General features: G+C 38.4%; 1 protein-coding gene across 1 annotated transcript in view; it reads right to left on the bottom strand.

The window, feature by feature from the left end:
- Nucleotides 1-809: 809 nt before the first annotated feature.
- LOC133376452 (trifunctional nucleotide phosphoesterase protein YfkN-like) overlaps nt 810-22,267 on the bottom strand; it is a 49,890-nt gene continuing 28,432 nt past the window's right edge. Inside the window, exons 3-9 of the mRNA XM_061608596.1 lie at nt 19,648-19,799; nt 16,303-16,880; nt 14,617-14,764; nt 10,453-10,618; nt 8,954-9,101; nt 6,826-7,009; nt 810-1,007 (exon numbers count right to left, since the gene is read on the bottom strand). Of these exons, the coding sequence (XP_061464580.1) occupies nt 823-1,007; nt 6,826-7,009; nt 8,954-9,101; nt 10,453-10,618; nt 14,617-14,764; nt 16,303-16,880; nt 19,648-19,799 (1,561 nt within the window). The 3' untranslated portion in view covers nt 810-822. The remainder of the gene's footprint in view (nt 1,008-6,825; nt 7,010-8,953; nt 9,102-10,452; nt 10,619-14,616; nt 14,765-16,302; nt 16,881-19,647; nt 19,800-22,267) is intronic.

The raw sequence follows: 22,267 nt of genomic DNA on the forward strand, positions 1-22,267 counted from the left end.
GGCATATTAATTCACAAAGACAGCAATGATTTTGGCAGCCATATTTGAATTATGATTACAAAATAAAAGCTATAGCCATCCAGTTGTGCCCTTGAAACGTTTCTACAATTTAGCAGTACAAAAACCCAGATGATGCACTACTCAACTTTCCAAAGACTAGAGCTTTCGCTGTAACTTCATGGATATCTATTTGAGGCCCATCAAAATGAGACAGCGTGTTCTTTATCTCTGTGTTACGGTTAAATAGTGAACCTCTGCTTTCGAACCCTTTTTGTTTAAGAATTGGGACATTATAAAAAAAAAAACCCGTGACATGACATAAGCTTTGTTAATAAAACTGAGAATATAGAAATAGCTGAAATTGAAGACTGTCTGTCATGAGGATCAATCAGTTTAAGAGGTAGGTTGCAGACTAAACTGGTCTTTTTGAAATAATACTCAAATTCAATTAAATGCTTTCACATGGAAGACAGTATTTTTCAAATATATGCATTTTTATTACAGCAGATGTTTACATATAAAATGTGAAAATAAGTTAAGATTACAGATATTTCAATTAAGCAAGCGTTAGGCGTGAGCATTGTTTCTCAATTTACCAATAATAAATGCATTAAAGCATTTTATATTGCTAAGCAGAAACACCTGATGTATGTCTGAAAAGTTTACTCTCATCACAAAAGAATAAAGACTAAGATCAAGAGTATGCGTAAAATAAAATGAAAACCAGAATCAAAATTATCTTATGAATGTCAATGTCATTTTACACCACTAAGGTAACATTTCCACAAGGACCCAACTGGGCACAAATTGGTTTTGCTAAATCTATTCCAAATCCAAATTCTCACAATCATTGCTAGGAAGTGGAGGAAATCCATGGAAACCTTCTTCCCTTGCTATTCGAAGCTGCTGCAAGTGTTCCTTCATGTCCTGTGAAATGTGACAGATCCTTCCTTCTATACCAGGCACAGCAATTATCACTTCTTTTTCATCTGTTTGTGTTTCAAAGGCTTGAAATGAAAAAATAAAATGTTAGTGCAAAGCACTGAATATATTTAACAAATAAAATAATGTAAATTAGCATCTGAACACTTGCTGAATTTTTAAAGTAGCTTATGAAAAACTGTCTTGTACTCTTACTTCCGGGAAGGGTGAGACTTCCGGGAAGGGTGACTTAGCCTGTGCCTGCTTTTGAGACGGGCTCCTGCCTCAAAAGAAGCTTATTCAGATATATCAGTCAGTTTTTTCTTTTTTTTTGACTGATTAAACTTCTCCCGGGTAGGGAGAAACGAAGAGATTAACCTCAAAGCCTATTTTTGTTGGGACGACCAGATCTCATTAATTTATGGGACGAGGTCCAGCCGACGAAGGTGGGACGGATTTTCAACAGCAAGCTCTATCTGGTAAAGCGAACGTTCATCTTATCTTCTAAGAGAGAACGCACTAACAGGCAAGCACCCTTCTTTCTATATTTTTCTTTTACTTGACTTAAATTGTTGCTGTTTAAAAGAGATTTGCCAGATTGATCGGTTTTTGACATCTCACTGGGGAGCCATAACTTCTCTCTGCTACGCACTAATTAATAGCTTATCTCTGTTTTTGTTGCAAAAAGCTGTCCTGGATTTGCATTCTAAAGATATACACAGAAGAGGGATTTCTATTCCAGATTTTTATTTTGAAGAATATTATATTGTCTGAGACTACTCTCTTTTTGGTCTATTTTATTTTGACGAATCTGTTTTCTGACGACTGCCATTAATTGTTTCGATCCTGGGAACTGCATTTTGTTTACTTAACTATGGAGAGATAAGGCTGTCTGCTCTGTTTATACTGTGATGTCACCAAGTTTGGAGTATTAACCCAATTGTTGCTGAAATAAGAAGTGGTTTTCCTATATTTTTCTTTTAAAATGGCAATTAAGAAAGTGGCTGAGAATCTGGAAATAACTATGTTTCAGAAAATAATGGATGAGATTGAGATAACGAAACAAAACCTGCGACAGGGTTGTAAGGAGTTGAAAATTGAATTGAGTAAAATGACGCAGGAGATTAAAGATATAGGGGTCCCTGTGAGAGAGGTGACCCTGGAAGGGGTCCCTGTGAGAGAGGAGACCCCGGAGATTGGAACAAACGTGGAACAGGAAAAAGATTTGGAGTCTATGGACTTTAGAAATAAAATCTATTGTTTGGAGACACAGGAGATTAAAGACATAGGGGTCCTTGTGAGAGAGGAGACCCTGGAGACTGGAACAGGGGTCCCTGTGAGAGAGGAGACCCTGGAGACTGGAACAGGGGTCCCTGTGAGAGAGGAGACCCCGGAGATTGGAACAAACGTGGAACAGGAAAAAGATTTGGAGTCTATGGACTTTAGAAATAAAATCTATTGTTTGGAACTCAATGTTATCTCTGAAGAAATTAATGAAGATTCTAGAGATAAAGTTATCAATGACATGGATAATCTTCTGGACTGGAATGACGTGATGGAGCCCAATATAGAGAAAATCTATGGAATTAACTGCAGCCATGTGACAATGGAAAAACTTTCAAGAGATGACCCAGTGTATTTTGAAAAAAAGAACAGAGATATGATTTTACAGCAGTATTTCAGCAACCTATTCAGAATGGATGGCAAGAAAATATTTGGGATAGAGGTAATTCCCATCAGACTCTTACTATATGACTATGGCTTTGACAGCAAGATTATTATGGAATACTGATAATGGAAGATTGGATACTGAAATTACTGGACTTAACAAGACTACTGAAGATGGAAGATGGAAAATGGAACTAATAGGGATAATAGAACAATGGCTACTGAAATTACTGAACCTAACAGATTCTGATGTGATGGATTAATTGAAATGTTTATTTTGACTATGGTTATGACAATAAGATTATCATAATTAGTAATGAGATGGATTAATCGATATGCTTATCTGGAAAAAAAAATTGATAGATATATTTCTTAAAGAATTGAAACCTCTCTGACTTTTTGTGGAAAGAATAAAGTAATGTTTATGAGATTTGATGATTAAGTAAGATAACTATTGGAGGAAAGTGATTTTATAATATGACTTAAGAGACAGGATTGTTATATATTATAGACTTATAACTGATCTGATCTTTGACAAATGGGAAGTCAATATTTTACTCTTTATTTTTTATTTTTATTTTTATTTTTATTTTTTTTTTTGTTTAACTATTTTTGATTTTGTTTTTTGTCTTTGAATGTTTTATGATTTCGTCTTGTATGTTTTATGAAAATTTGAATAAAAATTATTGAAAAAAAAAAAGAAAAACTGTCTTGTACTCTTAAGCTTCAAGTCTGTCACGGCTGTAATGACACTTTCAGGGTTACATCAGCTGTGGTCTACAAACAAGTGAAACCAAAGAACTTAAATATAAACCAGTTAGAACACTGATATTAAAGTGACTACACTGCTTTAAATATCAAGAACTCTAGCTCAACTGGTTTGCTGACTGGCCTTATCAGGACCTGAAAATGTTTGGGGCTAAACTTCGGCATGTATCTGCTGACCATAAAACTGGCATGAACTGCTTTGCAGTTTCTTCATATCCACAGTGCGTTTGAACCAATAATGTCTAAAGGGCAATTCTTTTTAACTTGTGTGAGACAGAATCCAAGAAACACCTTCACATTATGGTTAAAGGAATCAGCAGAAAGTAGCTAGAGATAAAAAATGGAAATAATCTGATGTCTTGGAAATTAAATTTGTGGATTAAGTTTGTGGATTCTCAGGATTTTTGCACTGTGCTTTTTATTGGGGCTGTACTTGAAGATTGGAATTACAATTGGTGAAAATTCAGCTGTCCATCTCCTAGTGGCAGATAGCAGCAGGAAATGTTGGGCAACAGCATCCAATCTTGCTGCTCCTGAAATGGAAGGAATTTCTGTTCACGGAACAAGAATGAACTCATGGAAGAGGCCCTTCCCTCAATGGAGCAGCAACACTGGAGGTCACTCATTGACATCAGTTCTTAGTTAAACTGGTTTCCTATTGCTTTCTGGACACAAATGTGGGGTGGAAGGGGCTTTATGGAAATAATCTTGTAGACCAGAGATTAGACTCAGTCAGGACACTTATTCCATGGAACTCCCATCTTTCAGGGAAGCCCCACTGAATCCTTTATTGCAGCTCTTAAATTAAAGGTTGACATTCGGGCTATAACATTCTTTTAATGTTTCTGGTCACCTGAAATTAAATTGATTTTTTAATATGGTATGATTTAGTGTTGGTTTTACTAGTTCATGAAACTTCTAAGATTTCAAACCAAGGAGACTTTCATTAGTAGCCTCCTGTCCTGTGATGGCAAGTTAACATTGTTGATCTTTAGTTTAGTCCTGCATTGTATTCTATTTTGTATTCTATTGTATTTTATTGAATTTTAATGTGTACGTCGCCTAGAGTGGGTCTGGCCAGATAGGCGACACAAAAATTAAATTTATTATTATTTATTATTATTTAGTCATATGAACATAGGAAACTGTCTTATATTGAGTCAGACCATTGGTCCATCTAGTTCAGTACTGTCTACACAGACTGGCAGCAGCTCTCTAGCCCTATCTGGAGATGCCGGGGATTGAGCCTGGAACCTTCTGCATGCAAGTCAGATGCTCTTCCAGCAAACCTATGCCATTTTTCTTTTCTTTTTTGGCCATTCTTCACTCTCTATATAAATGTGTTTTTTTCATCACAGTAGCACACAGTACATATTTCTCTCTCCAGGAGTTATTTCATCAAATATTTATTTAACCCCAGAGCAGAGATGGAGACGACTCTTTAAGATACCTTAAAGGGTACTTTTTAAGATATCTTTGAAGTAACTATGTTTTGCCCCATGGAGCAGCTTTGGTGAGGGTCTGTTTCAGTTGGGAAAAGAAACATGGAGAAAGCATTAAAAACTGCATCTTCCCCCAGTGCCAGATGCATGCCCCCCATCCCATGACTTCTTTTTAAAAAATCAGCAACAGGTCCTGTTTGTGGATCTTCCACACCATATATTGCCTGGCCCTTAACTTTAGGAGAAGTCTGGCCCATGTGTATGAGACAGTTTTTAAAAGAGAGAGAGAGTGCAAAGGCTCTTTTTGGAATGAAACATGAAGTTCTTGGCCTTTAAGATGCTCCTTCCCTCTTTTCTTTAGATATTATCTCTCACTTTCCAATTTGCAGATCTTTTCTGGATTGAGAGTTTTAAATTAGTCTGATACCATTACAAACAGCATATTTTGGCCAGTTCTGAAGCTTTTTATCAAATTAAAAAAGTTTTTGAGAGATAAATCATAGCAGTGCACAATCTTATGTTAGTCTTCTATAGTTTAAACCAATGAGAATGGTTTAAACCCAGCTTGTCCTCACAATCCAAAATGCTTTTAAGTGGATGAATTGGAGGAATGATGTACAGCCCACAGAGCAGCAAGAACAACTCTTTGTAGCAGTGAGTTTTCTGAATAATAGCACAATGCAGAATGCAATTTTGATGAGTTGCAGGGCTAAGTGTTTGTTGGAATGCTCAGGAGGATGTGAGATACAAAGAGCCATGCCCCCACAGACACACTTTAGGGATGGGCAAGTAATTTGATTCAGTTGCATTTCAAGCCAAATCGATCATATTCACAGTGTCCGAAACAATATGAGAACTGAAACACAGCCATCCTTTGAAATCTGCACTTCACTGAATTTTGCTATGCAGTTCACCAACCAATGTTCACAAAAATGTATATATTAGGGGAAAGTGTGTATAAAGATGACTATATGAGTGAAAATAACCTTAAAATGCATTATATGAGGGGAAAAGGCTTGCAAAAATGTGTACATTAATCAAAACTGCCTACAAAAATGTGTTTATTAGGAGAAATTTGCACTAAAATTCTGGAGAATTTTCATGAGGATTTTTTAAATTGCAAATTGCTGCAGAAATGGGGGGAACTGAATTTTAGATTGGAAAAATGAGAAACAGAGAACTTTCCATCCCTACCCCCTTTATATAACTGCATTCCTCTAACTGTTGCTCACATACATTTGCAGACAAGTATCACCCAGAAAAAAAATTGAGTGAGCACCCAACAGCTAACTGCATTTGTGCTCTTTGCTCACTTCTCGTATCTGAACATGACGGTGTCAGGGTCAGCTCACACAACACATTACTTTGTGAATCTTCCTTCGTGTAGCCATTCAGGAGTAGGTGAGCTGGCTATTAGTCCTACTGGGGTCAAAGGCCCTCATTTTTTTTGTTTCATTTTAGAATCACTCCCTGTGAAACACTATGGTGTGTTTTTTTGGTGTGCAGATGTTTAAGCACATGCTCCATTTCCTACATAAGCCTCTGTGCAACAAAAGCAGTAAGAATAAAACTGTGAGCTTGACAAGGCGGGAGTGGGTGAGAAGGTTGGACTGGAGAAGCAGTACCTGATGGAGTGAACTAAGCATCTAGGAAGAGAGACTCTAATCCCATCATAAGGATCCACCTACAGCTAAGCAACGCAAGGGATGATGGGGCTAATGAAGAGTTCAGATCCTCCCATCCGCATATAGGGTCAGATTAGGAGCCTGGAAAGGAGGAATTTCCTTCCTCAAATGTCAGCTAACCAGCTTTAAGCCCTGCCTTCTGACTTAGAAGGAAAGCAACATGACATAGGCCGCTCTTCATTTTACTAAATGAAAAATCAGTGGTAATCCAACATCTTACCAGTAGAGAAAATAATTAATATAGTTTATTTGGAGTAATATACAGAGCTTTCTTTTAGGACAACATCTATTCCTTTGAGCAAAATTATTTTTTTATTTGTAAAATTACATGTTCTGTTTACCTATTAATGATGTTGTTGTTGATTTTGTAATTAAACTCATTCGGTGTCCAGAGAAGCATTGCTTGATTCCTCGTACAATCTTGATGGAATCAAAATGATTAATAACTGCTGTGGAAAGTGTCTGTGCAGTTTCTGTATCAAACACCCTGGAGCAATTCTGAAACATCACATAGCCATCCTTTCCCTGAAAAACAACAGAGGTTTAACTTGTCCCCGTACTGTTACATATATAGGCATCGAAATATATATTTATTGCATGTATTTGATTATATGCATGATGGATGTACTATAGGATGATAATATGAAGATTAACTGGCAAATTTGAAAAAGATGAAGACCAAACTTCAAATATAGCCAACATTCAGTTTGACATTACTCTTAGAGCAATGCTCTTGGAGTGCAACTTCGAATTGGAATATTCATATATAATGTTTACTTACCATGTTTACTTACCATGTTTGTTTACTTATGTACTGAATTTAACTCCAACATTTCAATTACTTCCATTTCAAAACCATTCATTAATCCAAATAACATAATTATATTTGAAGATGCTTTGCAGGGAAATTCTATGTTAATTGACCAGATGCTTAATAACAGGGCAACATCTAATGTTGCGCAAGTGGACTTCTGCTTGTGTGACGGGACTTCTCCTTCCTCTCTCTCCCATGCAGTCTCCATGCCCCACTGATTCTGCTCTAGAGGCTCCCACCAACCCTCTGGAGCAGATTTTAGGGGTGTGCATTCGTTGCAGGGAGAGGAAGAATCATGCAAGCATCATGGCAGCAGACAAGAAACATTTAATTTCATTACTTTCAAGCACTGCAACTGCAGCATATCATTAATAATCCATTTTTGTTAAGAGATTACAAGAAAATTAATGGATTTTGAAATTGTTATATCAGTGTGTATATATATATATAACACACACACACAGTATATATGTGTGTGTATGATTTTATTAAAACAGAAAAGTATAGCGTGATGATGAAATAAGGTTCCCTTATTTGAAATACGAAAACCCTCAAAAACAGCACCCAATTTAATAATTATGTGTATAAACTCAGGAATCATTTTTTAATATTATACTGGCATTTGACTCTGGTTAAAATACAATGTCTGTACGACTATAAAGCCTTTCATTGGAAGTTACCTTATCCCAGGTCTGACTATTGTCCATCTAGCCTATTACATTCTACTTTTCTTGCAGCTGTTCTCTAGGTCTCAGGCAAAACACTTCTATCATTATGTGCTACTCTGGTATATTCAGACACAAACGGTTTTGTGCAAGCTGTTCGCCATGCATTATTAAGCTGGGTTTTCTATTAGATTGTCCTGCAAAAAAATGTGTTTCTATGCAATCACAATAGGTATGGCCTGAGGGTGATGGATCAGTGTACTGTTTGCTCCCCCCCCCATCCCTACTGCTCATTCTGCACATGCCCATTGTGTCTGTGCGGTCAGCTATATGCTGTCAGAAGTGACTTCCAATGTGTGAACCACACACACCACAACATAACTGATCAGGTGGTAAGCAGTGAGGAGAACTACAGGAAGCCTGATCCAGAAAAATATGTGCTGAAATTGCACTTTTATTCCATTATGAATAATCACAAGAGATTTTTTTCTCAAAGAAAAACCGACACACAAACGTGAGAAACTCTGAAAAATTCTGCAGGAAGCACTCAAATGTTATCTGAAAACTCCATGAAAAAAACAGAAAAGGAACAGAAAGATGCATTAAATGACCATCTGACTGCAGCCTTAATTTGTTTTAACGGAGGACGCCAAGGACTGAACCTGTAACTTTTTGCATGAAAAGCATGTGTCATATGGCATCAGTGTTGACAGTCAATAATCATGATGGATAAGGTCGTGTGAATCACCTAGACCAACCTCTTGTATTAGTAGCAGCCTCTTTATACATGAAATATTGTCAATGGGGTCACCTTTACCATTTTCAGGGAAGATTTTGTCATTCCTATCATGAATGTATTCCATTGCCTCTCTGGACCACCAGTTGTTATTTCCTTTCAATGTGACATGGTCATAAGAAATAGTTTTGTCAAACAAATCCTTTCAGAAGCATCACTATAGTTCAAAACAGCATATGAAAATAAGTGCTTACATTAGCCAAGTATTCCTTAATAGCAAGTTGATAGACATGATTTTTCTTTAAATACTGTCCTTGAATTTTTACAGAGTCTCTTAAAATGCGGTGTCCTGGTTCTGCATTTGGATCAAATCCAAATTCCATTCCTGCTACTTGAGGAAACCTACATGTTAATAAAAACAAGTTTGTTTTTTTCTGATGATGATTAAACTCATCCATGAATATTTTTAACAGTCCAGCCCCTTTCAAATCAAGACAATCTGTTCTTCCATGTGCTAATATATAACACACCTTGATGAATAATGTCATGCAAATAATATTTCAGGAGGCCAGTCAGCTCCTGCTGCACTTCCATGAGCCTCCACCCCCAGCCTCCTCCAATTCCACCCACCACTAGTACACTATCCAAGGAACCAGCCCTGGCCAGTTAAATTTAGCACTGTGCTACAATTTCCAAATATGAAATACAGCACAGACCACAGATGTTTGGAACATACAGAGGCAGAAGCCCATTAAAGCAGCTTTGAGATGGAAAATACTTTGCACACAGCTGCACTGAACTTTAACACAAATCTGCATTGGCTCCACACAGAATTGGCATGGGAGTTGTGCTGCAATTTCTATGTGAGAAGCACCGCAAAGCTTTGTCTCAGTCTCCCTTTTGCTTTATATAACAACTGGCTATGTATCATCCATACAAAAGTGTCTTGCCACATAGGTGCAAAGCATGCTGTTTAGTGCAGCCTTTGGCATCCTGTAAAATATAATCCTTCCCCATCAGGAGTTTCTCTCAACTATAGAACATGTAAAACATATGCTCTACTGAGTTATGGTCCCTCCCTCCCCAAGCTGCAGCTGCTATTTTTTTTAATGTATTTTATAGTATTCCATAATACAAAGACAAAACACAAATAAAATAAAATAATAAATAAAATAATAAATATCAAAAAAAAGAGAAATCAGGTCTCATATTCACAGTAATATGGATAGGATAAAAGGGAAATGACTGAACAGGGCCAAATGATAGGTTACTCAACAGGGCATATTTTAACCTAGTATATGCATTTTTCTACACATTACTTCACTGGACTGCACTGCAAAATCTGGAGAAGTGCATATTTCAGAAGATAGCTGTATTTTGGCTTGCGTATTGTTTCAGAAACAAGTTTGTTAGGTTCACCTTTAAATGCAAACTGAATGGAATTTCTTCCCCATTCCTAAACGACAAGCCAAGATTCTATGAAAATGAAACAAAATGCTGGCAGTCCTTCTCCTGACAACATAGGAGGACGGGAGGGAGAGCATGTGAACCCAAGCTCCTTCCTGCTAATGCACATAGTACTAAACCATAGTTTGGTATTACATACAAACTCAGACCATAAGAATATAACTAAGTAAGTTGCATACAACACAGACATGACTGACCTTTAACGTTAAAACATTAAAAAATCAATTTTCAGAGGAGTTTGAGGGAGTGGGGAAGAAGAGGCACCTTCTTAAAATATTCTCCATACCTTCCATCAAGAGCTGGGTATCTATAAACTCCATTTTCAAGAGCTTCCAGCAGCTGTTTACCTGTCACTCTGACTACCAGAAGGGCATCCATGAAGGGAAGAATATTCAAAAGGTCATGCATTGTAAAATCTCCTGCTGGGTGTATTCGGTTTGAACGAAGTGTTCCTATAAAAATCAAAATGAAATCACCAATCAAAATTACAACATAGCTTTCTGAAATTGAACTGATAAACAATTAATGTTGGATGACTTTAAAAGAGGATTAGGGAAATTCATGGAGGAGAAGGCTGCTAGCCACAATGGCTATGCTCGTCTTCTATGGATCAAGGCAGTATGTTTCTAAATGCCAATTGCTGGGAACTGCAGGAGGGGAGAGCTTTCTTGCACTCATATCCTGATTGTGGGCTTCCCATAGGCATCTGGCTGGCAACTGTGAGAACAGGATGCAGGACTAGATGGGCCATTGGCCTGATCCAGCAGGATCTTCTTATGTTCTTATTAATGTTATTGTTTTATTTAAATTATAGAGATGCTGATGCGCTATTTCAGTGGGGAAATGTTTAAATCAGGGCAGTTGCTGCTCTTTGGGGCAGTAAACATGTCTATCAGTAAAACAGGATTCAGTCTAAATATTAACCTATATAGAGGGAGATGCTACATTGGTAAATGGTGTGCCCAATAATTTATTTCTCTTTTAGCCTGTGATCTGTTCAGTGACTGTATCCAGTGCCAGCTTTGTGATAATGGAGAACATTACTACTCACATAAGGCAAGGCAGCTGATTTTCATTAACCCCCCTATCTTCTGTAGCCCTCTGAATCATATTACATATTGTTTCGGAGAGCCCTCCAACCCTCGATAACAGCTTTCAGGGGGCACAGAAGGCTACAGTGGGCAGGGAAGGATTGGTGAAAATCAGGTGCAAACAGTAATGTTTTCCACTAAGGCAAAGCCACCACTGCATACCTTTGTCTTTCTCAGTTTATTACTAGATTTCAAATACTCAGGATAGCAAGCTAATTGCGACACCAAGGTCTCTTGGGGCCTGGCCTCTTACACATACATCTGGCATCTCTAACGCTTCAGCCTCCTTTTTTATAAAAAAAAAACACACAAAAAAAATAAGGCTTGGTTTCAAACTTTTCCTCCTGGAAACAGAAAGGCTCCTTCCATCCGTAGGAAGTGTCTAATCCAGTTGAGGAATCCTAGTGGCAGAAGAAATAAAGATGAATTTTTTGTCAGTTGCCCCTCCCCTTGCAGACTCCTACGACCACCCCCAAATCTGTCCTGGAAGGTTGGAGAACCCTCTGGAACAGCATGGGGCGTGGCACTGGGGGCTGCAAGGGGAAGGAAGAATTGGGGGAAATCGCCTCCCTTTTCCACCGGCAGTGTCCAGAGCAGAACTTTGCTTAGAAGATTGTACCGCTGGTGGGGAGAAAGCCTGGATCCAACCCAGTGCCTCTAGCCCTTTTAGGTATGGAGAGATAACAGACAATGTGAAGCAATGTTCTATTCCTGCAAGGCAAGGGAAAGCAGAAGCTGCAAGACATGTCTTGAGCTGACTGACTCCTATTTTCAAATAGGTAACATTCCTGACTGAGCTTGCTCATATACCTGCTCCTCCACAATCTCATCCTTTTCCCAGTCCTTTCTTCATTTGTCAATGCTCTCAATGAATGTCAGCAATGAGAAGTGAGAGCAGCTGGCAGAAACATTTCTGAACAATTTTTGGATTGCTCCCTCTATTTGCCATGAGAAATGTGCCTCAGGACAGGAGTAGGTTAGGCCATGATAGAGGCAGACTAAAAAACAAAAACAAAGGTCTACTCCTGTTTTTAATCATTTGTTGTAACCCACCTTTCTGCAATATGCCAGTGTGAATGACAGTGTTCCCTTGAGTATGTGCAAAATGCCTTTCTTACTAATGAAACCCCACTATCCCAAGCCACTGTCCTCACTTTTCCCAACATATGGCATTGTGGCTAAAGGACGAAAGATGGCATAATGCCCAGACAGGCTAGAACATCTCACTACAGCAAAAGTACTGCATTGTACAAGGATAAAAAAATGAGGTGGGGTGGGAATAATAGCCTAGTTCACTTAAGCTCCCCCAGACTTCTCGCTACAGAAAATAATTTATTTTGAGGAGATCTAAATATATTTGAGGCAAGGACAAGCCCTACCATCAATGCCAACACTGCAAACAGATAAAGAGAATACCCCTGGACATATATATGCTGCCCTGGGCTCCTGCTGCCACCCTGGGGTCCTGCTGGGAGGAAGGGTGGGATATAAATAAAATGCCTTTTGCTCCATGTACTGCAAACACACACACCTATCAGCTGGTATCAGATGACTTTCTAGGTTTGACTGTTTAACTTTCAGGCAGGTAGAGTTCTCAGATTTCTACCCCTGCCTCTCTTCCACCTTTCCCAAGACAGAATCCTGCTGTATACTGCCTTTAATTTATGAAAGCTGGATATTATTTTTAGGTGATGTACTAGGTTAAAAATTCAATAGAAGATAAATTGGGTTGCAGTTGGTTTATAGACATGGAACTGCTGGGTTTTATATTTTTAAAAATCTTCAGCTTTGTAAATATAACTATAAAGACTGCCATGTTTGTCTGCTACACAAGGAGCCCGTGTGTTTTGCTTAGGTCTGGAGATGCCTCAAGGCAACTGCTGGATTTTATGTTTTCAAAAATGGGAATCAGTCAGTGTAGCCATTTTGTTCCAGTAGCCCTAGCTGCAACCAGAGATCTATAAAGCACCTAGGAAAGCCCAGAGCTTGCAAGTAACTAGTTATAAGTAACAAATTACTTGTAATTTATTACTTTTTTGAGTAACGAGTGGGTAACTTCATTACATTTTGCTGGTAATAGAACGAGTAGTAACTTCATTACTTTTGAGGAGTAGTTGTAATGTTTCCAGCATTACTTTTGTGCATTACTTGGGGGGGAGCAGGGGAAGTCTTCTGCTCCTCTGATTTGTGAATAAAAATCATGTGCTTCAAATTGGGCTTCTGTGCAGCGTTGTTCTTCCTTCATGCTCTATGGAGGCGACGAGGGAGGAGGTGGAGAGCGAGACAGGGTGGAGAAAACAATTGTTTAAACATTGACAGGAGTGGAAGGAGAAAAGAGCTGGAGGCAATATATATATACAAAAAATATGTTTGGGGGTATCATCATTGCTGGGGGTGGGGTGAGGGGATGTGAGATTCTATTATGCCATTCTGTTAATCTTATGGGGGGGAATTTACTACTCTGTGTGTGTGTGTGTGTGCTTATTTTTAATTTTGGTTGTCAGCTACTTAGATATGCAGCAGCCAAGGCCAGCACCTTGTAGGCAATATTTTTTTTTAAAGTAACTAAAATGTAATTGCAGCAATTACTTTTGAGTAAAAGTAAAGTAATCAGTTACTTTCAGAGCAATTGTAATTGTAATGGTAATTACTACTTTTTAGGGCCCATGTAACTGTAACTGTAATTTATTACTTTTTAAAAGTAATCTTCCAAGCTCTGGGAAAGCCTAATCCAATTGAGTCTAGCCATCTGCAACCTCCTCTCGCTCTGTATACTAAGACTGACTAAATGCAGACTTTGCTACTTCAACATCAATACTTTTGTTTATATTTTTCTCTTCCTTGGTTTGCTTATCATCCAGCCTGATGAGTTCTCCCTATTTTGCAACATTTTTGGTTGGCCCTAATAAAAGGTATTGCCCACTTGTGGATTTTGATGCTTTTGAGATGAAATTTGGAATGACACATTTCTGCATTATTCCTTCAAGTGTTTGGAGACCTCTTTGTTGCTTGACCCATAGCTCAATGAAACATTGTCACTGCCACCAACAAGGTTATGTTTGTGAAATGCAAAAATTGTTTCGTCATATAATTCTGCACTGGAAAGATGTAACCTCTTCTATTTGAATATCAGTCAACATCCACCTTAGAATTTAGGTGAACTGTTGCACATGTGGCTCTTAATATCTCTTGATTAAAATTAATAAATTAAATAACCTTAAACACATCAGACTTATATTTAGGTTGTTGCGATTTCACACTGACAAATGATCATCTTTCCCCATTGTTCCCTTAAATCTCACCCTAGCATTGCTGGCTATGGACTTCCTGAATACTAGTAACAATATGCAAAAGGCCACCTGAATTAAGCAATGCTACATCAGCATGAGTAGCTTCCAGCATTGCATTGGCTACCAGATTTCCCAAGTTGCTCTCCATTCTTCTAACAGTTGTAACACGTCCATCTAAATCAACATCAATTGGGCAGAGAATTTCCATTAAAAGATTCTACAAAAAGGAAAGAGTTGAAGTAGTTTAATAGAAGCAAATTTTCTACCCAGCCAACAACAAAAAGTCATGTAATATCAGTGTTGGAAGTGCATATAGCTCATTGTAGGCGTTCTTTTCCTCCAATGTATTACCATTATGTATGTGGGAAAATGGGGACCCTCCTTGGCTTTCCTCCCTCCCTCGTGTCACTGTTGCCACATCCACAGGTGATCATATCCACACCATACAGTAAAGCACATTTAAAGTACATGGTTTCCCCCAAAGAATTCTGGGAACCGTAGTTTACCCCTCACAGAGCTACAATTCTCAGCACCCTTAACAAACTACAGTTCCCAGGATTCCTTGAGGGAAGCCATATGCTTTAAATATATAGTGTGGATGGGACACACTATATATTTCTACTCATGTAGGCTCCCACAAGATATGTAGAGTTGAAATTCAGGATTCCAGATGGAGTGGGGAGTTTGCACGAGTCAAAAATGCTTCACATTTATCCCTCTAATTCAGGGAGGGCTGCAGGAATAGTCACCATGATGCCCTCCCCACTCCCCCCTCAGTCATACCAGGGGGGATATCTAGTGCTATTCGTGGAACAAACATACATCTTCATACTTATTGCCTGATTAAAACGCAATGCACACACTCAGTGTCACATATAAACAGGATTACTGTGTATGCAAGTGGAACTCTGGCATGTATCTATGTTACATTACCATGTCAGGGATCCATGACCCAGTAGTATGTGACATCAGCATCATAGTGCTGCATGTGCCAGTGACCTGGTTTATACATGACAATGAGCATGCAGAGTCCTACACAGGTACATTTTTTAACACCCAGCATCATGTTTAAAGCAGACCTTTGTCTATAACCCTAAAATTTAAGATGTCTTTCCAAACAGTGATATTCTAAACTTTATTAATTCAGTCATTCATTTAAATGCAGGTGTGTTTGAATTTCACTAGACAAGAAGTATAATTCAATCATTTCTTGTTATACCGTAAAAAGAAGCCTGTGATGGCTACAAGCTTCAGTGCTACAAGCTAAGATTATTTATCTTTAAGATCACCATATATAGTAGGACTGTCATCCAATTTTTTTTTAAAAAACAACCAATTAATGAGATGTTTAATAATTAAATTTGCATAATTCTGCATATGACGAATATTAGTTTTGAAGAAAAAGTATTTTGTTTGTTTGTTTATAGACTATATCTGCATGCGTTATACCAGAGACCATATTTGAAGAGACATTTTCCTGCTCTATGAGAGAAGGGGGATGCCTTTTCAAAGATTTTGCCTACTACCATTTTTATGCACATATGTATTAAAAATTGTTCAGATGCAATCTTCTATTAGTATAACATCTGACCCAAACTAAACAGTTTCTATTTACTTTTATTAGTCTGTTTTCTAATGGAAAAAGACAATATAGAGAGGAGATGGTGATGTTGATGGTTTATATTTATATCCTGCCCTTCCTCCCAAAAAGAGCCCAAGGTGGCAAACAACAAGTGACAGAATGATGACACGTACCTGCAAGTTTTGAGTACAGTCATTTACTAAAGATTGTACAATGGGATCTTCCTCAAAGTGCTGTAAAATGTCTGTTTTTTCAAATGTGTATTGAAATGCTTCACCTTTTCTCACATTTATTTTTGTGAAATGTCTAAAATCTGAACCGCTTTTGACAATCCATGTTCCATTCACCTGCTTTATCCCATAATCATGGTCATGTCCTCCTAGGACTAGGTCTATTCCTTCAGTACTCTGTGCAAGCCTCGTGTCATTAATCCATTTCATGTGTGTCATAGCAATTATAAATTCTGCTCCCTCGGCTTTAAGCTCCACAGACAGCTGGTTGGCAATTTGAACATAATCAACATAGTTTAAGTTTGATTTGTTAATGGTAGCTAACGTGTCCAGCCAGTCTTCTTCCACTAATCCCATAAAACCAATTTTTATACTGTTCCACGTCACAATGTCTTTTATTGTTCCATGTCCCAATGGTTCAGAGGTAAATTTATCCTGTACATTGCTGAGGAACCATGGGAAGTGCATATGTCTGATATATTCCTCCAAAGTGTCCACGCCAAAATCAAACTCATGGTTTCCTAAAAATAAACAAATAAATCCAATAAACTAATTTGTAAAAATGGCATAAATTATATTACTATAGAACTGCAGAAAGAAACATAAATTATTAGAAATATGTCTCCAGATGCTGAATTTTGCTTATTTTATATTATTTGTTAAAAGGCGCTTCAGTTTTGTAAAGCAATAACCAAAAACTACAGGATAGAAAAATATTTGTTATCTTGGTTCTTTAGTTCAAAGAAGGATGCATCTGACTTGTTTGTGAAAAAAATAACATAAAGGCCTGTGTTTGGGTACACAATACTTGGGGAAGGGAAAACCATTCCTTTCATCTTAATTACTGTAGGGGCGGGATCCTGGCTACCAAAGAAAGGAATAATAAAGTTTTAACTTTTCTGTCCCTGCCTACATGAACTTTACAAGCATGTGGAGTTTGACCTGTGTGCTCTAGAAACATCTGGCATGCCAGTTTGATAAATTTATTTTATTTAAATAATATAAATATAATAAAGAGAATAAGGTCTACATTGATCTTGCAATGGGCAAGCTCCCCCCAGCATGTCGTTTTTCTGAGCTTTTAAGTGGAAAAAATGGATCTCAACTTTTTTCTGATAAAAACCATAGGGAGAGATTCTGCCCAGCCCTTGCTGCGAAACCAGTTACTTCCCCTTTTCAGGCAGTCTTTGTGAAGAAAGGATAAACAGTGGCAGGCAGGTCTTAACTGGCCTGGATGCACCTAATGCTCACAAGCAACATTTCTCAAGGAGTGCATTTTGTAGTTTTCTGTGCTTCCTGAGTAAATGAATTGGTTTGGAATAAAAAAACTACATGGTGGGGGTTTTGTTGTTGTTTTTGAGAATCCTCAGGTGTTCGTGTCAAGGATGCAAGGATGCTGTTGTTGCTGAGCAAACAGAAGGCAAGAAAAATGAAGATGTAGGGATGGGGGAGAAATTCATTCAATTTGTATTTTGATGTGAACCTACGTAATATGCACTTCCTGAACCAAATTATGTGTGGTCGTCCAGGGTTGGGGGGGGGGAATCTTAGAGACCTTACTTTTTGAGAGCTAGGCCTCAGCAAGATCCCTATGTCTCTAGCATCCTATGAGCCAATCAGCATGAAAGGGGAGTGTGTTGGCCACTGAGAGTCTTCTAATATGCTTCCTTGTGCTTTCCTGCTGATTGGAGCCAATCAGAGTCAAAGTAAGTGACTCGGCCACCGAAAAGACTCTTCTCAGTAGTTAACACACTCCCCTTTCATGCTGATCGGCTTCTAGAGATATCTGTTGTTGTGGGAAAAGTCATTAACAAGCATCTCATTCTCAACCAAGGGGGAGAGGGAAGATGTATGGTTTTGTTCCAGCCCAAAGCCAGGAGTATAGGAGGATGAGAAAAAGAAAAGAAAAAATATGTCCAGGGGCAGGAGTGTGTGTATGTGATGATATTTTAGCCTTTATATATATGCCATGCCTGGTAAGGTGAAATGCAAATGAATATGCCTAAGAATGTGTATGTGGTGCAGCCAACACCAGAGGTTAGGATCAGGAATTTCCAAGCTTACGTTTTTCCCTATAACTCATAAATTCTGCCCAAATGCAGTTACTCTGAATCTTAGTATGGCAATCAAGAAGGGAAACTTAGCAAAGGAAGTTCCTTACCTTACACCATAATAATGATGATGATGATGAAAAAAACCCTGAATGGGCTAAACCCCCTCTCTTTTTCTAACATTCTAGGTATATGTGGAAGGAGGAGGGGGTGGAAAAATCCCTTCCTATCTTCTAGGAGGTGGAAAGGTTCAAAAGGTTGTAAATTCTTATGCAAAATGATTGCCTGGCCTGTTGGTGTGAATTCCTTCATTTAGGAAAACAGGCTTTGTCTTAATCAGGCAGCAAAAAAGCCCACAGAAAAAAAAAGGGGGGGGAGAGAAGCCTATGCATCCAGCAGTTTTACAAACGTTTGTGTTTGTGTTTTTCTTTACTGCTGTGGGGCTTTCTGAGTCAGTTATGTAGGCCCCAATGAGTGTCAATTGCAAGCAAACCTTTGTTAGTTCATACTTCAGAAAGCCAAGTAGTGGAGAGTAAGAATTCTGTAATTGCAGAAGAGATAGTGAATCCTGATGGTAGCATCCCATCTACAACATCAAGCAGCTTGGTAGCAGCAGGTGATAAACGTGTAGACACTGAATTCAGTAATTCAAGTAATATCTCTGACAGTGAGAAAGGACAGTCAAATGGTGACAGTGACAGAGAAGCAGAAAGCAGTATTCAAGCTTGATCAGATTACTCTATAATCTTAGAAGGTTGCATAATCTTAAAAGGGAGCATGGCTGTGAGGGACATAGCTGTGATTTTCATGAAGGGACCCTGCATTTCTGATTTGCCACTATGCTACTGGAATCAATACATGGATCAAAACTCAGATATCCTTCAAAATTCACACATGCACTTGTTCAAATTTTGGAATACAATTCTCCAACCAAATAATGCGGACAAATAAAAGGATATATTAAGGGAAAATATACACACAAATCCATATATTAGTGAAAATAACATCCAAAAATGCATTAGGGAAAATTGCTTGCAAAAATATAAACAGAAATACACACAAAAATCCATACAAATTCATGCAGACTTTTTTTCATGCTGAAATGGGATCAACTGGATTTAAGAGTAGAAAAAAGAAACTGACATTGACAGGTTTATCCATTCTTACCTGAATATAATACAATATTTGAATGAGGCCTAAGATGACACAGTGAATCAAAATGAAAAGTAGCACTTACCAAACACTGCAAAATGTACTCCAAGTGCATTTAAAATTGGAACCATATGTTTTCCTTTTGTTATTGCACTTAAAGCTGATGGATTTAAACAGTCTCCACTAAATATTATAAGTGGATTCAATAAGCTGAACTTTTTGATAGCTGTAGCAAATCTGCAAGACAACAATGTAAAGTTCTTAGTTTTCATCTGGGGCTTTTAAAATACAATATATGAACAAAATGTTTTCATAAGGAAAATCAGATCATCAGCCTCTTCCTTTGCCTTTTTGGGTAATGTACTTGAATGGTTGCATTCCTCCTCCAAATACTTGTGTGTGACACTAACTTTTATGATGTATTCCAGATCCAGCCATGGGACTGAAACTACTTTAGGAACCCTTGTGGATAATCTTGTCTGAAAGTCAGGAAGGAATATTGATCTTACTCAACTCAGCAATTTTCAATATGAGCATTTTAAAAAAAAACTCATAGAAATAGACATCCCCATATTTGATTGGTTACAGCCTTATCTTTCTGGACAGTGGGGAATTATTTTTCTAGCAATCCTACAGTGAGAGCAATCCGACAATGTTCCTATATATCATTAGATATCATAAGCAAAATGAATGTCATCAATTGCTCCTCAGTATGCTAAGCTGATCCAATATTTATGAAAAGAACCATCTTAGTTCATCAGTGTGCCTTGATTCCCAGAACTGTATAAAGTGCATTTATAAAATCCAGTATGCTGATGACACTCAGATCTATTTCTCCATAATATATGAACAAGGAGAGCTCATGTAGGCCCTGGACCACTGCCTGGATGCGATGGTTGTGGGCTGAATGAGGCAAAATACATGGATCTTAAATCCTGGCAAGACAGAGACTCTGTGGGTGAATAGTTCCCATATATGAAAAACTGGCCAATTGCCTGTAGTGGACAGGGTTGCACTCCATCTGAAGAAGTAGGTATGTATTCTAGGGGTGCTCCTGGATCAACTGGAGGCCTGGGTGACCTCAATGGCTAGGCATACCTTTTAACAGCTTCAGCTTGTACAACAGCTGCAACCATTCCTAGACTAGGTCAGCTTGATCACAGCAGTCCAAAAACTGCAAACTTCAAAACTAGATTATTGAAACACACTCTAAGTGGGGCTTCCCTTGCAATTGGTCTTAAAACTGCAATTAGTGTAGAATGCTGTAGCATGATAGCTGACAGGACTGAGATCCTACCAGCACATACTCCTCCGTTCAAAGATCTGCTGGGCTGCTGATTTCTTACTGGACCAACTTTAAGGCTTGGGAATGGTACCAGCTTGCCTGAAGGATCACCATGCCCACTATGTACCTATTCAACCTCTTTGATGTACAGAACTTGCACTTCTTCATATAATGTTTGTCCTGCATCTGTTAGGTGTCAATCTGTGGCAGCACTTATGCTTTGGAACTCTGTGCCTATTAACATTAGGCAGGCATCCTTGCTACACCCCTTTAGTATTTCAGCAAGCCTATCCAAACACATCATTTAGTTCTGTATAGTTTTTAAAATTTACTAAATTTATGTACACTGATTACAGATTGGAGGGTTTTTTTCTAAATTATACAGCCCCAAGTGGCTGTATATTATAGCCAGCATGGATTTTTCGCATTCCACAATGCTAAATTGAAAATACCCCCATGTCATTCTACTACCTCCCATAAGCTCATTTCAAAACAAAAAATTACAAAACCTATCGTCCTGAACTCAGAAACACTTGCTTAACAACCCTCTAAGTTTTCATGGCAATACACAAAACATTCAAAGAGAATCGAGAGTTCAAAATGTAAAACAAAAGGGGGAAAATCCAGACCCCTGTTAGACTTTTTTCTTGTCAATGGTCTCATAATTTGTTGAAATTAATTAAAAATCAGCCTTGTTCAGAGTACCTGTAATCCTATTACTGACCTTGCCCCATACTCTGATATTCATCTTCTACAGTTTAAAAGTATAAAAAATGCTTGGCTGATTTTTAATTAATTTAAGAAATTTTACATTGGAGTCAATGGTAAGCACAGCTTTGGTTTAAATTTGGGTGGGATACTATATGAATCCGCTATAGAATAAAAAGGTGGGGGAAACCCTGAAAAACAGTGATACTGTTACAATGTTTTTCTTCTGGAAACAGGCTTTCCCTCTGCCCAGTGCCCACCTACCTAATCTCCTACCCTTCCCCTCCCCTCCACCTTCCTCCTTACCCCTACCCTTTCTCCCCTTCTCTCCCCTCCCTGCCCCCCCCATCAGTTTCAACTATCCTAAGCATAATCGTACAGGAGTAAATCCCATTGAACTAAAAAAGTATGCAAATGATCAAACCTGCCCTCCCCTCCCACTTGCCCCTTCCCTCTCCCCTTCCAATCCCCTCCCCCTCCTCTCTCCCACCTTCCTTCTTCCCTCTCCTCTCCCCTCCCCGCTTCTCCTCCTCCATCCATGGTCAGTTTCACCTATCCTAAGCATGATTGTACAGGAGTAAATCCCACTGAACTCAATAAGCATGCAAATGATCAAACCTACCCTCCTCCTCCCCTACCCCTGCCCCACCTATCCTAAGCATGATTGCAAGAGCCAGTGTGGTGTAGTGGTTAAGGTGTTGGACTACGACCT

Source organism: Rhineura floridana, chromosome 1 (genome assembly GCF_030035675.1).
Source record: "Rhineura floridana isolate rRhiFlo1 chromosome 1, rRhiFlo1.hap2, whole genome shotgun sequence".
Lineage (NCBI taxonomy): Eukaryota > Metazoa > Chordata > Lepidosauria > Squamata > Rhineuridae > Rhineura > Rhineura floridana.